This window comes from Aspergillus japonicus, assembly GCF_003184785.1.
Source record: "Aspergillus japonicus CBS 114.51 unplaced genomic scaffold BO86scaffold_7, whole genome shotgun sequence".
Lineage (NCBI taxonomy): Eukaryota > Fungi > Ascomycota > Eurotiomycetes > Eurotiales > Aspergillaceae > Aspergillus > Aspergillus japonicus.
Window position 1 is genome coordinate 444,959 of NW_020291644.1, and position 14,389 is coordinate 459,347.

The 14,389-nt window shown below is 54.9% G+C and overlaps 2 protein-coding genes across 2 annotated transcripts; one reads left to right on the plus strand and one right to left on the minus strand.

Moving 5' to 3' along the window:
* The first annotated feature begins 1,143 nt into the window (after positions 1–1,143).
* BO86DRAFT_210983 (acetyl-CoA carboxylase ACC1) lies at positions 1,144–8,402 on the plus strand. The gene is made up of 3 exons (XM_025666840.1): positions 1,144–1,462; positions 1,538–1,708; positions 1,777–8,402. The coding sequence occupies exons 1-3, from the start codon at positions 1,307–1,309 to the stop codon at positions 8,317–8,319; spliced, it is 6,870 nt and encodes a 2,289-aa protein (XP_025530896.1). The 5' UTR covers positions 1,144–1,306; the 3' UTR covers positions 8,320–8,402.
* A 1,247-nt stretch (positions 8,403–9,649) lies between these two features.
* BO86DRAFT_386540 (uncharacterized protein) lies at positions 9,650–14,174 on the minus strand. Its single transcript, XM_025671363.1, has 2 exons — positions 10,527–14,174; positions 9,650–10,459 (listed from the first exon to the last, which is right to left on the minus strand). The coding sequence occupies exons 1-2, from the start codon at positions 13,858–13,860 to the stop codon at positions 9,945–9,947; spliced, it is 3,849 nt and encodes a 1,282-aa protein (XP_025530897.1). The 5' UTR covers positions 13,861–14,174; the 3' UTR covers positions 9,650–9,944.
* Between the last annotated feature and the right edge of the window lie 215 nt (positions 14,175–14,389).

The window sequence follows — 14,389 nt, forward strand, 5'->3', positions numbered from 1 at the left end:
GCATTGGAAGATACAGGCATTAGAGTGGTGGTGGTGGTGGTGGTGGATGAAGTTGTAGTTACCTAGTACCGAGTGCCTTACATGAGAAATTCCGGGCGGGGATTGGCTGTCGAGGTCGGCAGGACAAAAAAAAAAGTTGTTGACTCGACAAATGCTGGGTTTTGTTGGCAATGGGCAATTGGCACTCAAGCCAAGCCAGTCGACAGAAAAAAGTGGTGGGAAAAGGAAAAGGGAGGGCGGGGACGTCATGGGCCCAACAACCACAACCTGGATGGATCCCACCTCCCAAGCCAGGCCGCACCGCTATTCGAGTAGTGCTTCTAGTTTTCCCGATCCCAATCCACCAAGACTGGTACTGCCCGCCCTTCCGCGGTAATTACCAATACCACTCCGTACAGTACACAATACCCAACTTCTTATTCATGATGATCAACTTCGGGGAGTAACTGTATACAATCGTATACAATCGTATACTTCCAGTCAGTACAACTCACTCTGCCTCAACTCTGTCGACTCCTTCTGGCAATTAAATTTATTCTTCGCATCCCCATTCTTCTCCTCGTCCTCTCCTTCCTCTTTCTTCTTCTTCTTCTTCTTCTTCCTCCACTTCTTTCTCCTCTGTAATTCCCAATTGAAAGCCGGTCCGGCCTCTTCTCCATCTATCTATATCCTCCCCTCACCCTCTCCCTTCCTCCCTCCCTTTCCTCTCTCCCAACTACTACAGTACATACTGTACATCCTCTCTCGCAGGTGTGTTTAGTTACAGTAAGTTCCGTTCCGGACCCAGACTTTCCTCCCTCAGTCCTCCCACTTCTTTCCCCATCCAATCCATTCCCTCCCCTCCAGCTGCTACGCTACTCGCCCTCTATTTTTTTTTTTTTTTTATTTTGCCTCCAATCTACTTTTCTCCCCCTCCCTAGCGCATCGCGCATTCTTTCCCTCCTTTCAATTCTTCTTCTTACTGCTTGCTGACAGCTGACTTGGTTTTGCTCACCTTGTCTCAGCCTCAGAACATTGCAAATAATCTCCCTCTCCTCCCCTTCTTCACTCCCGCCAATTCTCCACTTTTAAGAACGGTGAGGGCGTTCTTCACAATCTCCGCCAGTCGCGCCTCCCTTCCATCGCCATCTCTCCTCCCAGGCCGGTCAATTCGTTGCGCCCTGTCTCTACCGATCTCGCCTGCATCCTCCTCTTTCCGCCTCATACGCTTCTCCCGCGACCTTTAATTTCCCTCTCTTTTGAGTGATTTGTTTGCATTCCATTGCATGGGATTTCTATAATACCTAATCCTCCCAACTCTTGCATCATGAGCGCCCCCAACGGTGCCGTCAACGGCCAGGCTGGCTCCAAAGCCGCCAACATTCCCTCACATTTCATTGGTGGTAACCACCTCGACGCTGCTCCTCCCAGTGCGGTCAGGGATTTCGTGGCCAAGCATGAGGGTCACTCCGTCATCAGCTCGGTGAGTTGTCCCGGAAGAAGTGCGGAGAGATGAGAGGTTGGGGATTCTTGTCACTAACCAGCGAGCCACGGTCAGGTTCTGATTGCCAACAACGGTATCGCTGCCGTCAAGGAGATCCGTTCCGTTCGCAAATGGGCCTACGAGACGTTCGGCAACGAGCGGGCCATTCAGTTCACAGTCATGGCCACGCCCGAAGATCTGCGAGCAAACGCAGATTACATCCGCATGGCGGACCAATACGTCGAGGTATGTGCTCCCGGACAGTTCGACGGGCTTACCACGCGCATGTCACTCACAGCTCTCGACCACATCAGGTTCCCGGTGGTACGAATAACAACAACTATGCCAACGTCGACTTAATTGTCGATGTGGCCGAGCGCATGGACGTGCACGCCGTCTGGGCCGGTTGGGGTCACGCCTCCGAGAACCCCCGTCTTCCCGAATCCCTCGCCGCCTCCCCCAAGAAGATCATCTTCATTGGTCCCCCCGCCTCGGCCATGCGCTCGCTGGGTGACAAGATCTCCTCGACCATCGTCGCACAGCATGCAGGTGTCCCCTGTATCCCATGGTCTGGAACCGGGGTCGACGAAGTCAGAGTCGACGACCAGGGTATCGTGACCGTCGACGATGAGGTCTACAAGCAGGGTTGCACGTTCTCGCCGGAAGAGGGTCTGGAAAAGGCCAAGGAAATCGGCTTCCCCGTCATGATCAAGGCCTCTGAAGGTGGAGGTGGTAAGGGTATCCGTAAGGTGGAGAGCGAGGACGATTTCGTCAGCCTGTACAATGCTGCCGCCAACGAGATCCCCGGTTCCCCGATCTTCATCATGAAGCTCGCCGGTAATGCCCGTCACTTGGAAGTCCAGCTGCTGGCTGATCAGTATGGCAACAACATCTCCCTCTTCGGTCGTGACTGTTCCGTCCAGCGTCGTCACCAGAAGATTATCGAAGAGGCCCCCGTCACCATCGCCAAGCCCATCACCTTCCAGGCCATGGAGCGCGCTGCCGTCAGCCTGGGTCGCCTGGTCGGTTACGTGTCCGCTGGTACTGTTGAGTACTTGTACTCTCACGCCGACGACAAGTTCTACTTCTTGGAGCTGAACCCCCGTCTCCAAGTCGAGCACCCGACCACTGAGATGGTCTCCGGTGTCAACCTGCCCGCCGCCCAGCTGCAGATTGCCATGGGTATCCCCCTCCACCGCATCCGTGATATCCGTCTGCTCTACGGCGTCGACCCCAACACCTCCGGCGAGATTGACTTTGACTTCTCCAGCGAGGAGAGCTTCAAGACTCAGCGTCGTCCCCAGCCCAAGGGCCACACCACTGCTTGTCGTATCACCTCCGAGGACCCTGGCGAGGGTTTCAAGCCTTCCAGCGGTACCATGCACGAGCTGAACTTCCGCAGTTCGTCCAACGTCTGGGGTTACTTCTCCGTCGGTACCTCCGGTGGTATCCACAGCTTCTCGGACAGTCAGTTTGGTCACATCTTCGCCTACGGTGAGAACCGTCAGGCATCGCGGAAGCACATGGTTATCGCCTTGAAGGAACTGAGCATCCGTGGTGATTTCCGTACGACCGTCGAATACCTGATCAAGCTGCTGGAGACTCCCGCATTCGAGGACAACACCATCACCACCGGATGGCTTGACCAGCTGATCTCCAACAAGCTGACTGCGGAGCGTCCGGACCCCATCGTGGCCGTTCTGTGTGGTGCCGTGACCAAGGCCCACCAGGCCAGCGAGGCTGGTGTGGAGGAGTACCGCAAGGGCTTGGAGAAGGGTCAGGTGCCTTCCAAGGACGTCCTGAAGACCGTTTTCCCCGTGGACTTCATCTACGAGGGTATGCGGTATAAGTTCACCGCCACCCGCGCCGGTGTCGACAGCTATCACCTCTTCATCAACGGCTCCAAGTGCTCCGTCGGTGTTCGTGCGCTGGCCGATGGCGGTCTGTTGGTTCTCCTGAACGGACGCAGTCACAACGTCTACTGGAAGGAGGAGCCCGCCGCCACCCGTCTTAGCGTGGACGGAAAGACCTGCTTGCTCGAGCAGGAGAACGATCCCACTCAGCTCCGCACCCCCTCTCCCGGTAAGCTCGTCAAGTTTACCGTCGAGAACGGCGAGCACGTTCGGGCAGGCCAACCTTTCGCTGAAGTTGAGGTCATGAAGATGTACATGCCCCTCATCGCCCAGGAGGACGGCATCGTCCAGCTGATCAAGCAGCCCGGAGCCACTCTGGAGGCTGGTGACATCCTGGGTATCCTCGCCCTCGATGACCCGTCCCGCGTCAAGCACGCTCAGCCTTTCACTGGCCAGCTGCCTGATCTCGGCCCTCCCCAGGTTGTCGGTAACAAGCCCCCTCAGCGTTTCTTCTTGCTGCACAGCATCCTCGAGAACATCTTGAAGGGTTACGACAACTCGGTCATCATGAACTCCACCCTTAAGGAGTTGGTCGACGTCCTTCGCAACCCTGATCTTCCTTATGGAGAGTGGAACGCCCAGTCTTCCGCCCTGCACTCCCGTATGCCCCAGAAGCTTGATGGCCAGCTGGAGTACGTGGTTGACCGTGCTCGCGCCCGCAAGGCCGAGTTCCCTGCCAAGCAGCTGCAGAAGACTATCCAGAAGTTCATTGAGGAGAACGTCAACCCTGCCGATGCCGAGATCCTCCGGACTACTCTTTCGCCTCTGCTGCACGTCATCAACAAGTACATGGATGGTCTCAAGGCTCACGAGTTCAACGTTTTCATTGGACTCTTGGAGCAGTACTACGAGGTTGAGAAGCTGTTCGCCGGCCGCAACTTCCGTGACGAGGATGCCATTCTGAAGCTCCGTGAAGAGAACAAGGAGGACATCTCCAGCGTCGTTCAGACTGTGCTGTCCCACAGCCGCATTGGCACCAAGAACAACCTGGTCCTCGCCATTTTGGCCATGTACCGTCCCAACCAGCCTGGTGTTGGCAACGTTGCCAAGTACTTCAAGCCTATCCTCAAGAAGCTTACTGAGCTTGAGTCCCGCTCTGCCGCCAAGGTCACTCTCAAGGCTCGTGAGCTTCTCATTCAGTGCGCCCTTCCCTCTTTGGAGGAGCGTCTGTCTCAGATGGAACTCATTCTTCGCTCCTCTGTTGTTGAGTCTCGCTACGGTGAGACTGGCTGGGATCACCGTGAGCCCGACTTCTCTGTCCTGAAGGAGGTGGTCGACTCCAAGTACACCGTCTTTGACGTGCTGCCCCGCTTCTTCGTGCACCAGGACGCTTGGGTTACTCTCGCTGCCCTCGAGGTGTACGTGCGCCGTGCTTACCGTGCCTACACCCTGAAGGGCATTCAGTACAACCAGGCTGGTGAGCCTCCTCTTCTCTCTTGGGACTTCACCCTCGGCAAGCTTGGTCAGCCTGAGTTCGGCTCTCTTTCCACCACCGACCCCTCGACCCCCAGCACTCCTACTGCCGAGCTGAACCCCTTCAAGCGTATCAACTCCATCAGCGATATGTCTTACCTCGTTGGCGATGGCAACGAGCCCATGAGAAAGGGTGTCATCTTCCCGGTTCAGTACTTGGAGGACGCTGCCGAGTATCTTCCTCGTGCTTTGGAGGTCTTCCCCCGGGCTGGTTCCAAGGCCAAGAGACCCAGTGACAATGGCTTGCTCGCCAACCTGGAGGGCAAGCGCCGTCCTGCTCCCCGCGTTGAGACTGATGGCGAGTTGAACAACGTTCTCAACATCGCCATCCGTGATGTCGAGGACTTGGACGACAACCAGATCGTCACCCAGGCCAACGAGTTGCTTGCGGACCTGAAGGAGGAGCTGCTTGCTCGCCGTATCCGCCGTGTCACTTTCATCTGTGGCAAGAACGGTATCTACCCCGGCTACTTCACTTTCCGTGGCCCCGCCTACGAGGAGGACGAGAGTATCCGCCACAACGAGCCTGCCCTTGCCTTCCAGCTTGAACTCGGACGTCTGTCCAAGTTCAAGATCAAGCCTGTCTTCACTGAGAACCGTAACATCCACATTTACGAGGCTTACGGCAAGGGTCCCGAGAATGACAAGGCTGTTGACAAGCGCTACTTCGTCCGTGCTGTCGTGCGTCCCGGCCGCCTGCGTGATGACATCCCTACTGCGGAATACCTGATCTCTGAGGCTGACCGCCTGATGAATGACATCTTGGATGCTCTGGAGATTATTGGCAACAACAACTCCGATCTGAACCACATCTTCATCAACTTCTCGCCCGTCTTCAACCTCCAGCCCAAGGATGTTGAGCAGGCTTTGAACGGCTTCTTGGAGCGTTTCGGTCGCCGCCTCTGGAGACTGCGTGTCACTGGTGCTGAGATCCGCATCCTCTGCACCGATCCCGCCACCGGTGTTCCCTTCCCCCTGCGCGTAATCATCACCAACACCTTTGGTTTCATCATCCAGGTTGAGCTCTACATCGAGAAGAAGTCTGAGAAGGGTGAATGGATCTTCCACAGCATTGATGGTGGCAGCAACAAGCTCGGATCCATGCACTTGCGTCCCGTGTCCACTCCTTACCCTACCAAGGAATGGCTTCAGCCCAAGCGTTACAAGGCCCACCTCATGGGTACTCAGTACGTCTATGACTTCCCTGAGCTCTTCAGACAGGCCTTCCAGAACAGCTGGACCAAGGCCGTCGAGCAGATCCCCTCCCTGGCTGAGCAGCGCCCTCCTGTCGGTGAATGCATTGACTACAGCGAGCTTGTCTTGGACGATACCGACAACCTGGTCGAGATCTCTCGCGGTCCTGGTACCAACACTCACGGTATGGTTGGTTGGATCGTCACTGCTCGCACTCCCGAGTACCCTCGAGGCAGACGCTTCATCATTGTTGCCAACGACATCACCTTCCAGATCGGTTCGTTCGGTCCCCAGGAAGACAAGTTCTTCCACAAGTGTACCGAGCTGGCCCGCAAGCTTGGCATTCCTCGCATCTACCTTTCTGCCAACTCTGGTGCTCGTATCGGTATGGCTGATGAGCTCATTCCTTACTTCTCCGTTGCTTGGAATGACGCAAGCAAGCCTGAGGCCGGCTTCAAGTACCTCTACTTCACTCCAGAAGTCAAGAGCAAGCTGGATGCCAGCGGCAAGAAGGAGGTCATCACCGAGCTCATTACCGACGAGGGTGAAGAACGCCACAAGATCACCACCATCATCGGTGCCAAGGATGGCCTGGGTGTTGAGTGTCTGAAGGGTTCTGGTCTCATTGCTGGTGCCACTTCGAAGGCTTACGAGGATATCTTCACCATCACCCTGGTCACCTGCCGTTCCGTCGGTATTGGAGCCTACCTTGTCCGCCTTGGACAGAGAGCTATCCAGGTCGAAGGCCAACCCATCATCCTTACTGGTGCCCCCGCCATCAACAAGCTGCTGGGCAGAGAGGTTTACACCTCCAACTTGCAGCTGGGTGGTACCCAGATCATGTACAAGAACGGTGTGTCTCACATGACTGCTACTGATGACTTTGAGGGTGTACAGAAGATTGTGGAGTGGATGTCGTTTGTCCCTGACAGGAAGGGCGCTCCTATCCCTATCCGCCCCTGGTTTGATACTTGGGACCGTGACGTGGACTACTACCCTCCCAACAAGCAGCCCTATGATCCCCGCTGGCTCATTGCTGGTAAGCAGGACGATGAGGGCTTCCTCCCTGGTCTGTTCGACGCCGGCTCCTTCGAGGAAGCTCTCGGTGGATGGGCTCGCACTGTGGTTGTTGGTCGTGCTAGACTTGGTGGTATTCCCATGGGTGTCATCGCTGTTGAGACTCGCTCTGTTGAGAACGTCACTCCTGCCGACCCTGCCAACCCCGACTCCATGGAGATGATCAGCACTGAGGCTGGTGGTGTCTGGTACCCTAACTCGGCCTTCAAGACGGCCCAGGCTCTCCGTGACTTCAACAACGGTGAACAGCTGCCTGTTATGATCCTGGCTAACTGGAGAGGTTTCTCTGGTGGTCAACGTGATATGTACAACGAGGTTCTCAAGTACGGTTCCTACATTGTCGACGCCCTCGTCAAGTACGAGCAGCCCATCTTCATCTACATCCCGCCTTACGGTGAGCTTCGTGGTGGATCTTGGGTCGTCGTCGATCCCACCATCAACCCTGACCAGATGGAGATGTACGCCGACGAGGAAGCCCGTGGTGGTGTCCTCGAGCCCGAGGGTATCGTCAACATCAAGTACCGCCGTGACAAGCAGCTGGACACCATGGCTCGTCTGGACCCTACTTACGGCGAGCTTCGTCGTTCTCTCGAGGACACTTCGCTCAGCAAGGAGCAGCTTTCGGACATCAAGGCCAAGATGGCTGTTCGCGAGGAGCAACTTCTGCCTGTGTACCTGCAGATTGCCCTCCAATTCGCCGATCTCCACGACCGCGCCGGACGTATGCAGGCCAAGAACACCATCCGCCAGGCACTCACCTGGAAGAACGCTCGTCGCTTCTTCTACTGGCGCCTCCGCCGCCGTTTGAGCGAGGAGCTGATCGTCAAGCGCATGGTCACTGCTGCTCCTTCTCCCGCCGCTCGCGACGGCACTGTTGCCATCCCCGCTGCTGCTGACGCCAGCGCTCCTGCCCAGACTGAGTCCGCTCGGGCGGTGCACCTCCGCACTCTGCACGGATGGACTGGCCTCCTTGACGACGAGCTGGAGCACGACGACCGTCGCGTGGCCATGTGGTACGAGGAGAACAAGAAGGCGATCCAGACCAAGGTCGACTCACTGAAGACGGAGAACATCGCTACCGAGGTTGCGCAGTTGTTGATCAACAACAAGGAGGGTGGTCTCAAGGGTGTCCAGCAAGTTCTGAGCGTGCTTCCTGTCGAGGAGAAGGAGGCTGTTCTCAAGTTCTTGGCTGGTAACTAAAGGAAAGATGCCGCGAAGTTTCTTTTGTGCCCCTTTCCATGCAGTTAGACCGCATTTTCTAGTTTTGTTCTTATCATGAACTATTTGGTATAAAGGTCGGGCATTCTCATACAAGGAGGGGTTTGTGATCTTTGGTTCATTTTTATGTTAGGGTGAAGAGTGTGCATGGTGTGGCTTGGTCTTGTTTCATCGATGATGGGTGACGATGGTGCATATACCACCCGGTTATGTTTTATGTCTGTTTTGGTCTCAGTTCAGCATCTGGTTTTTGTGTATTTTACCTTTAGCATACTCCTTTGCAAATGCATTGTTCTGAACAATTCCTTTCTTGTCGTGTAAGCTTTGAGATTGCAGTGCTAGTAATACAGTGCTAGTAATGATTCAAGTGCTGCTGTGCTTGCTACCTTTATAGCGGTGCCGACACAAAGTTTGTCCTCACGTTGGAAAACACCCTTCTTCTGCATAACGTTAGTCTTGATTACTGGATAGCAGAATGGACAGACGCAGACTAGAAACTTCCTACTCTTCTATCATTTCAGGATATCCACGTTTGAGGATGCGCACAGTCCCAGCAGGCAGACCGAAGCAGACACACCTCTATTGTGGGAAAACGAATTTGTTGAAAACCCGGAGACAGTGTATGACTTCGCCATAGCAGTCGCCTCCGCTCTGTATATAGGCTGGACTGGATGGATGCATTTGATCGGTGCCCACAAACCAATTTCTGGTGACGAAGACCAAGCTGCCCACGGGCCGGGGCTGAGGGGGAGGAGGAGATTGGTACCGTGGTACCCTTGCACCTCACCTTAAACAGATTGTTGTCTCCCGCCCCCCCTCCTGTAGAGACAAGTGTATTGAGTATCGATGCGTTGGGTTTGGGTTTGGGGGAGACGAGCCTTCAATGCTCTCGCTCCGTACCTTCTACCGGGTAAGAGTTGGCAATTCGCTACCGCTCTTTACTGGCTAACTTAACTGGTTTATGCTGGTGCTACTGCTACTGGCTAACTTACTGGTTACTGCTACTGGTTACTGGTACAGTACTACGCACCACCAGCAAGTGACCAAGTGACTGGCCTGCTGCAGATGGCGGGAAGATATCCTTCGATGGATAGATTTGGGGGATTGGTTATTGTTGACTGTTTACTGTGACTGTGACTGTGACTATGATTGGATGGAGGCAGATAGATGCATGATGGGATGGGTACTGTAAGTATATGAGAGGAGCCACCTGCCGTGTTTCCGTTAGTTTGAGGGGGGGGGGGTTACGTGCTGTGCTACGCTACCAGAGAGTTTTTCGACTGGCCGCGTTGCTTGGGCCGAAAAACAGGCGTTTTAGGAAGGATTAAGATGATTGTGATTGTGATTGAATTAGATGGATTGGATATTGATTGATTGGACACGCACAGACAGACAGCTAGCTCGCAGGGAAGCAAGCAAGCAAGCAAGCAAAAAGCATGGGTTATAGCAGGTACAAGATGGGGTATTATTCTTCGAAAAGCCACTCGTGAGGGTCATCAGGGGAAGTTTGTTAGGGGTGTCATGTGGTGTTGTGGGGTATCTTTGAGGGGGAAAAAAAATAAGGTGGAAAGGTCAGGGTGTGGTGGTGGTTGAGATGAAGGACAAGGTCAGGCAAGTTGTCTTTCAAGACTGCGGGGTGGAGAGAGGATAGGCGCGGCGCCCATCCCGCCGTACGGATTGGCTGCGGCGGCTTCACGCAGACCGCGGCCGGGGTTAACGGAACCGCTGCCGCTGCCGCTGCCTCTTCCGGGCGGATGGTGGCCTTGATGGCGGTCGTCGAGACGCAGATGTCCGAAGTCCACGGGGAGTTGGTCGGGGAGGGGGAGGGGGGCGTTGTATCGGGCATTCGGGGCCAGCTGGTGCGGATGCGGGTGCTGGGGGTGATGGTGATAGTGATCGGGTGCCGGGATCGGCTGTTGCGGCAAGGCGTACGAGAGCGCCCCGTCGCGGTTATTCCCGGGCAGAGAGATGTACGTCGCGTTGAGGGTGCGCGCGATATCCTCAAGCAGGATCTCCATCGGGGCGATGTAGGCCGTGTGGCTCTTTTCGGACCAGGCGAGCACGTGTCCGCAGACGCGCCCGGTGTGTTTTTCGAAGACCCATGCGCCTGAGTCGCCGGGGACTAAAGGTACGGAGAACAGTTAATGACTGAAACGGGGCGAAGATGGGCAGCCGACAAACTCACTTACCTCCGAAATTCCCATCCACGCAAAAGCTGATGGAAAAGGTCTGGCGCCCGTGCAGTTTGACCAGCGTCATTGCTTTGGAGATCTGGCCCGTTTGGAGGCCGCTGGTTCGTCCGCAGCAATGGACCTTGAGGCCACCAAGGTCTTCCAGTCGAGCTATGTTATTGAGGTGGATGGTTTCAAGCTGACCGGGAGCGCCGTGTCTCTGCTGGTAGGGGTGTTGGCGCGCGGTCCGATCGAATACCACGTTGCGGACATCGATGCGATCATCGTTGATCTTGATCAACGCCCAGTCGATCTCGTGTCTGAGCCCCTTGCGCGTCCAGCGGCGAACGCCCGAAGACGCATGGACGAATCCAAAAGAGTGAGAGGCCAGGTGTTCGTCGTCTCGATCTTCCAGAGACGGGAAGAAGTTCTCGTCGACATCATCGATCGCGGGTTGTGTAACAAACAACAGGGGCTCGTCCCCGGGTTCCACGCCCGATGTGTCTCCGACTGATGCTGCGTCCTCATCATCATACGGGTCATCTGCGTTGGGGTCATCCTCATCAGTGGAGTAGCCTTCAGAAAGGTCGAAGTCGTCGTAATTCTCGTCTAGGCTGTTCGTAACTGATTGATCATCGTCATCCTCGTCCTCGGAAACCTCCAATTCGAGGTCTGAGGCAACATCTGATCGACCGTCGTCACGCCAGGAATACATGAACTGCGTACTTTGCTGCGTCGTCCCTTCTCGGGGCCAGTTCCCCGCAGACCGAAGGGGACCACTGTCATCATGCTCGTCATCGTCTTCCTCTTGATCGCTAGGTGACTCGAGCATGTGATGCACCGTCATGCCATATGGCATACCATCGACCATGATGGCCCCGCCGTAGGTGACGGGCGGCAAATGCTCCTCATTCATGAAAGCGCCTATCGATGCCCCGCAAAGGGGCCGCTCTTGATAACAAGGGTTTGGATCTTGCTGGGCATATGCAGGCGAGTTGGGAGTGTCAGGTCCGGTTCTTGCCGGCTTGCGACGCTTCTTGCGGGGTACCTTGGACCGCTGAACATCACCTCGGAGTACAATAAGATCCCAATCGTCGCTGTCGAGAACAAAGTACTTTTTGAGAGCCGCCCTGACTTTCTTGGTGCTGGCACAAGTAACACAGATCGTCGTCCTGGCATTGTCCACCGACTCGCCGGTCATCATGAGTGTGACACTGCAAGATTCGGTGGATTCTTTCAAGATCTTTTGTAGTAGCTTCCTCAGTCGTGGCATCATATGGAAGTTCCAACTATTCAGATGATCCTGGGGAATCTCGACATTGGACAATTTTTTGAACGTACGTTTCCGCACCCTCCGATCATCTGTAGTTGATTGTTCTCGCATCGGTCTGATTTCTGAAGTAGGAAGCGGTACAAATGAGGTTTCGTATGCTGCCAGGTTGTCCGGGGTGGAGTGATGCTCGCGCATGGGCGCTTCTGCTGCAGCTGGGCCTAACCCAGGGACCAGAGCGAGCGGAAGGTAATCATCCAACTCCTCAGCATCAGGCGCCGAGAACATGTCTACTCTGCAGCAGGACCACATGATCTTGCACATCGTGTAGAGGAAGTTCATGGAGAAGGAGAAAATGCTGTCAGGGGCCGACAGATCCAGGACAGGGTAATGAAAAGTTTGGGGCACTCGGAGCTCGAAGTCGTCGAACGGCTGTGTAGAGAGATGAAAGTTCGGCGCATCAAGACAAAGCTGGACCACATGGAGGTATGCACTACCGCATTTTGGTGCCAACTTTTGCAAGTAAACACTTTCTATCCGTTGTTTGAAAATGGAGTTGTTATACTTCATCTTCCAGATGCGACTGATCGGATTCCACAGTCCGATCTCCAGCAGTACTAATCCGAGGGAGTAGAGATCGTATGCCCAGGCAGCATCGTCATGGATTGATCTCTTGTCGTCCGGATGGCGATACATGCTAGAGGACAAGGGCTCCGAAGCCGGGCCATTTCTGGAGAAATGGGAAAACGAGGTCAAGTACGGACGACGAAGGTTCTCGGTCAGTCCTACTTCGTTGCTGTTCGAAGTTGTCAGGCCAGGGAAAATGAGGACATTGCTGCTGTTAATGTTTCCGTGAACGAGATTCTGGCTCCGCAGCTGCAGGACCGCCATCAAAAGATCGTACGCCAAGCGGAATCGGGTCTCTAGATTGGGAACCTGATAATCGTCGCCCGCTTGGAACATCGAAACCAGAGTCCTTGGCTTCAACCCGTTGAGAAGATCGGTGGGGTTTTGCAAGAAGGGGAAGTAGTCGACTGGCATCTGGTAAATAAACGCGTAACGAGAATTGGGCATGTCGACATAATAGCCCAGAAACCTCATCAAGCCTAGGTGAGAGACGCGAGCATTTTGAACGAGTTGTTCAAGACTCTGATGTACGTGGTCTAGCCGTTTCTTCTCCGGAGAGGTACCTGGTCCAGATGCTTCAAGCATCATGGGCGTGTACTCGACCAGAATGGTCACCGAGGAGTCTCTTGTGCCTTGCAGAAATGGTGACGCTGATGTTGGCATACGCCCGACGGCTCTGGAGTTGGTGGTGGCAGCCACCTGCTCATATGGCGGGGGATTATTGTCATGAGAGGCGCCGGCAAGCTGCAACTTAGTACGATCAATGACATAATTGTTCACGGAGGAAAAAGCCTTGCCAAGCGGCAGTTTGTCGAACTTCTTTCCTTGCAATGTAGACGATGGCGAATAGTCAAAAGGCTCCTGTGGGGATAAATATGCCTGCTTACTGTCGAAGGATGCTCCGTGATATGCTTTGGTGTCGAGAAGCGAGTAGTCGGTAGGCGCCGCGGGCCGAGATCGGCCTTTAGCGGCAGCCTGGCCACCAGCCGCCATGTTGGCGTTCATGTCTCGTCGTGAGCGCGACAGGTCGTAAAGAGTATCGATACAGCCGGTCAGATCGGCGAGAAGAGTCTTGGAGCGACTGATCTCCTCGCTCGTCCAATGCGATTTGACTGGCAAGTTGCTGAGACTGCTCTTCGGCGCATCGGCCTTGGTACCGCCTTTGGGGGGTATATCAAAGGCAACATCGCCATGCTGCAGACGTTCGGCCTCATTGAGCAGCTCCTGGATCGAAGACATAACACTCGCAACCACATCACTGTAGCCCGCTTGGGTCAATGACTCGTCGATGTCGTTGGGCTGGGCGGCACTAGCATCGCTCCAGTCCAGACCCCAGGCCAGCAACCTGTCTCTCTGCGTCTTGAAATCCCGATGCAGATTGATCAACTCGGGGTCGTCGACTGCATTGGAGGCCGTGGTCACACTCTCACACGAGGTCTTGGTATCTGTGTACATTTTGGTAAGACGCCGTTGGAGGTAGGCGCCTCCATGATGGCGAAGAACGGACATCTTGGCGCGCAGAGTCCGGAATCAAGTTGAACGAAGGTAAGCGGGAACTATAGCCTCACAGCATTGCAGAGCGGGGAGGGCGGCGAGTGCAACTATGTGCTGCTATTGGCGACACATGGTCTGCAGCGGGTATAGTGTAATACGGCGGGGGGGTGAGAAGTCGCGGGTAGGGGAGGGGGAAGAGATGAATGAAGATTGAGAGGAGGAAGAAAAGAAAGGAAGTTGCGTGAAAGAATGAGTGAGTGAGCAGAGTGGTAAATGAACTAAGAGAGAGAGGAATTAAAGAATAGAGAGAGAATAGAAACGCCTAACAGAAGGCGGCCAAGTGGGAATCCTGTTGCCTAACCAATAGGGAGTGGCGAGTGCTTGCAAAGCCTCATCGGTGCCAAGCCACAGTTGCAGTTTTCGCCAGTTGCTTTTCTCTTTTGGCCTGAAGATCCCACCAAATTTCCGCCGCTAAGCCGACAGGCAGCCG

Excerpts from the sequence above, each read along its gene's own strand:
- BO86DRAFT_210983 (XM_025666840.1), top strand. The coding sequence starts at position 1,307 with ATGAGCGCCCCCAACGGTGCCGTCAACGGCCAGGCTGGCTCCAAAGCC. Across the intron at positions 1,463-1,537 it reads GTCACTCCGTCATCAGCTCG|GTTCTGATTGCCAACAACGG; the intron begins GTGAGTTGTCCC and ends AGCCACGGTCAG. Across the intron at positions 1,709-1,776 it reads TGGCGGACCAATACGTCGAG|GTTCCCGGTGGTACGAATAA; the intron begins GTATGTGCTCCC and ends CGACCACATCAG.
- BO86DRAFT_386540 (XM_025671363.1), bottom strand. The coding sequence starts at position 13,860 with ATGTACACAGATACCAAGACCTCGTGTGAGAGTGTGACCACGGCCTCC. Across the intron at positions 10,460-10,526 it reads CGTGGATGGGAATTTCGGAG|TCCCCGGCGACTCAGGCGCA; the intron begins GTAAGTGAGTTT and ends CCGTACCTTTAG.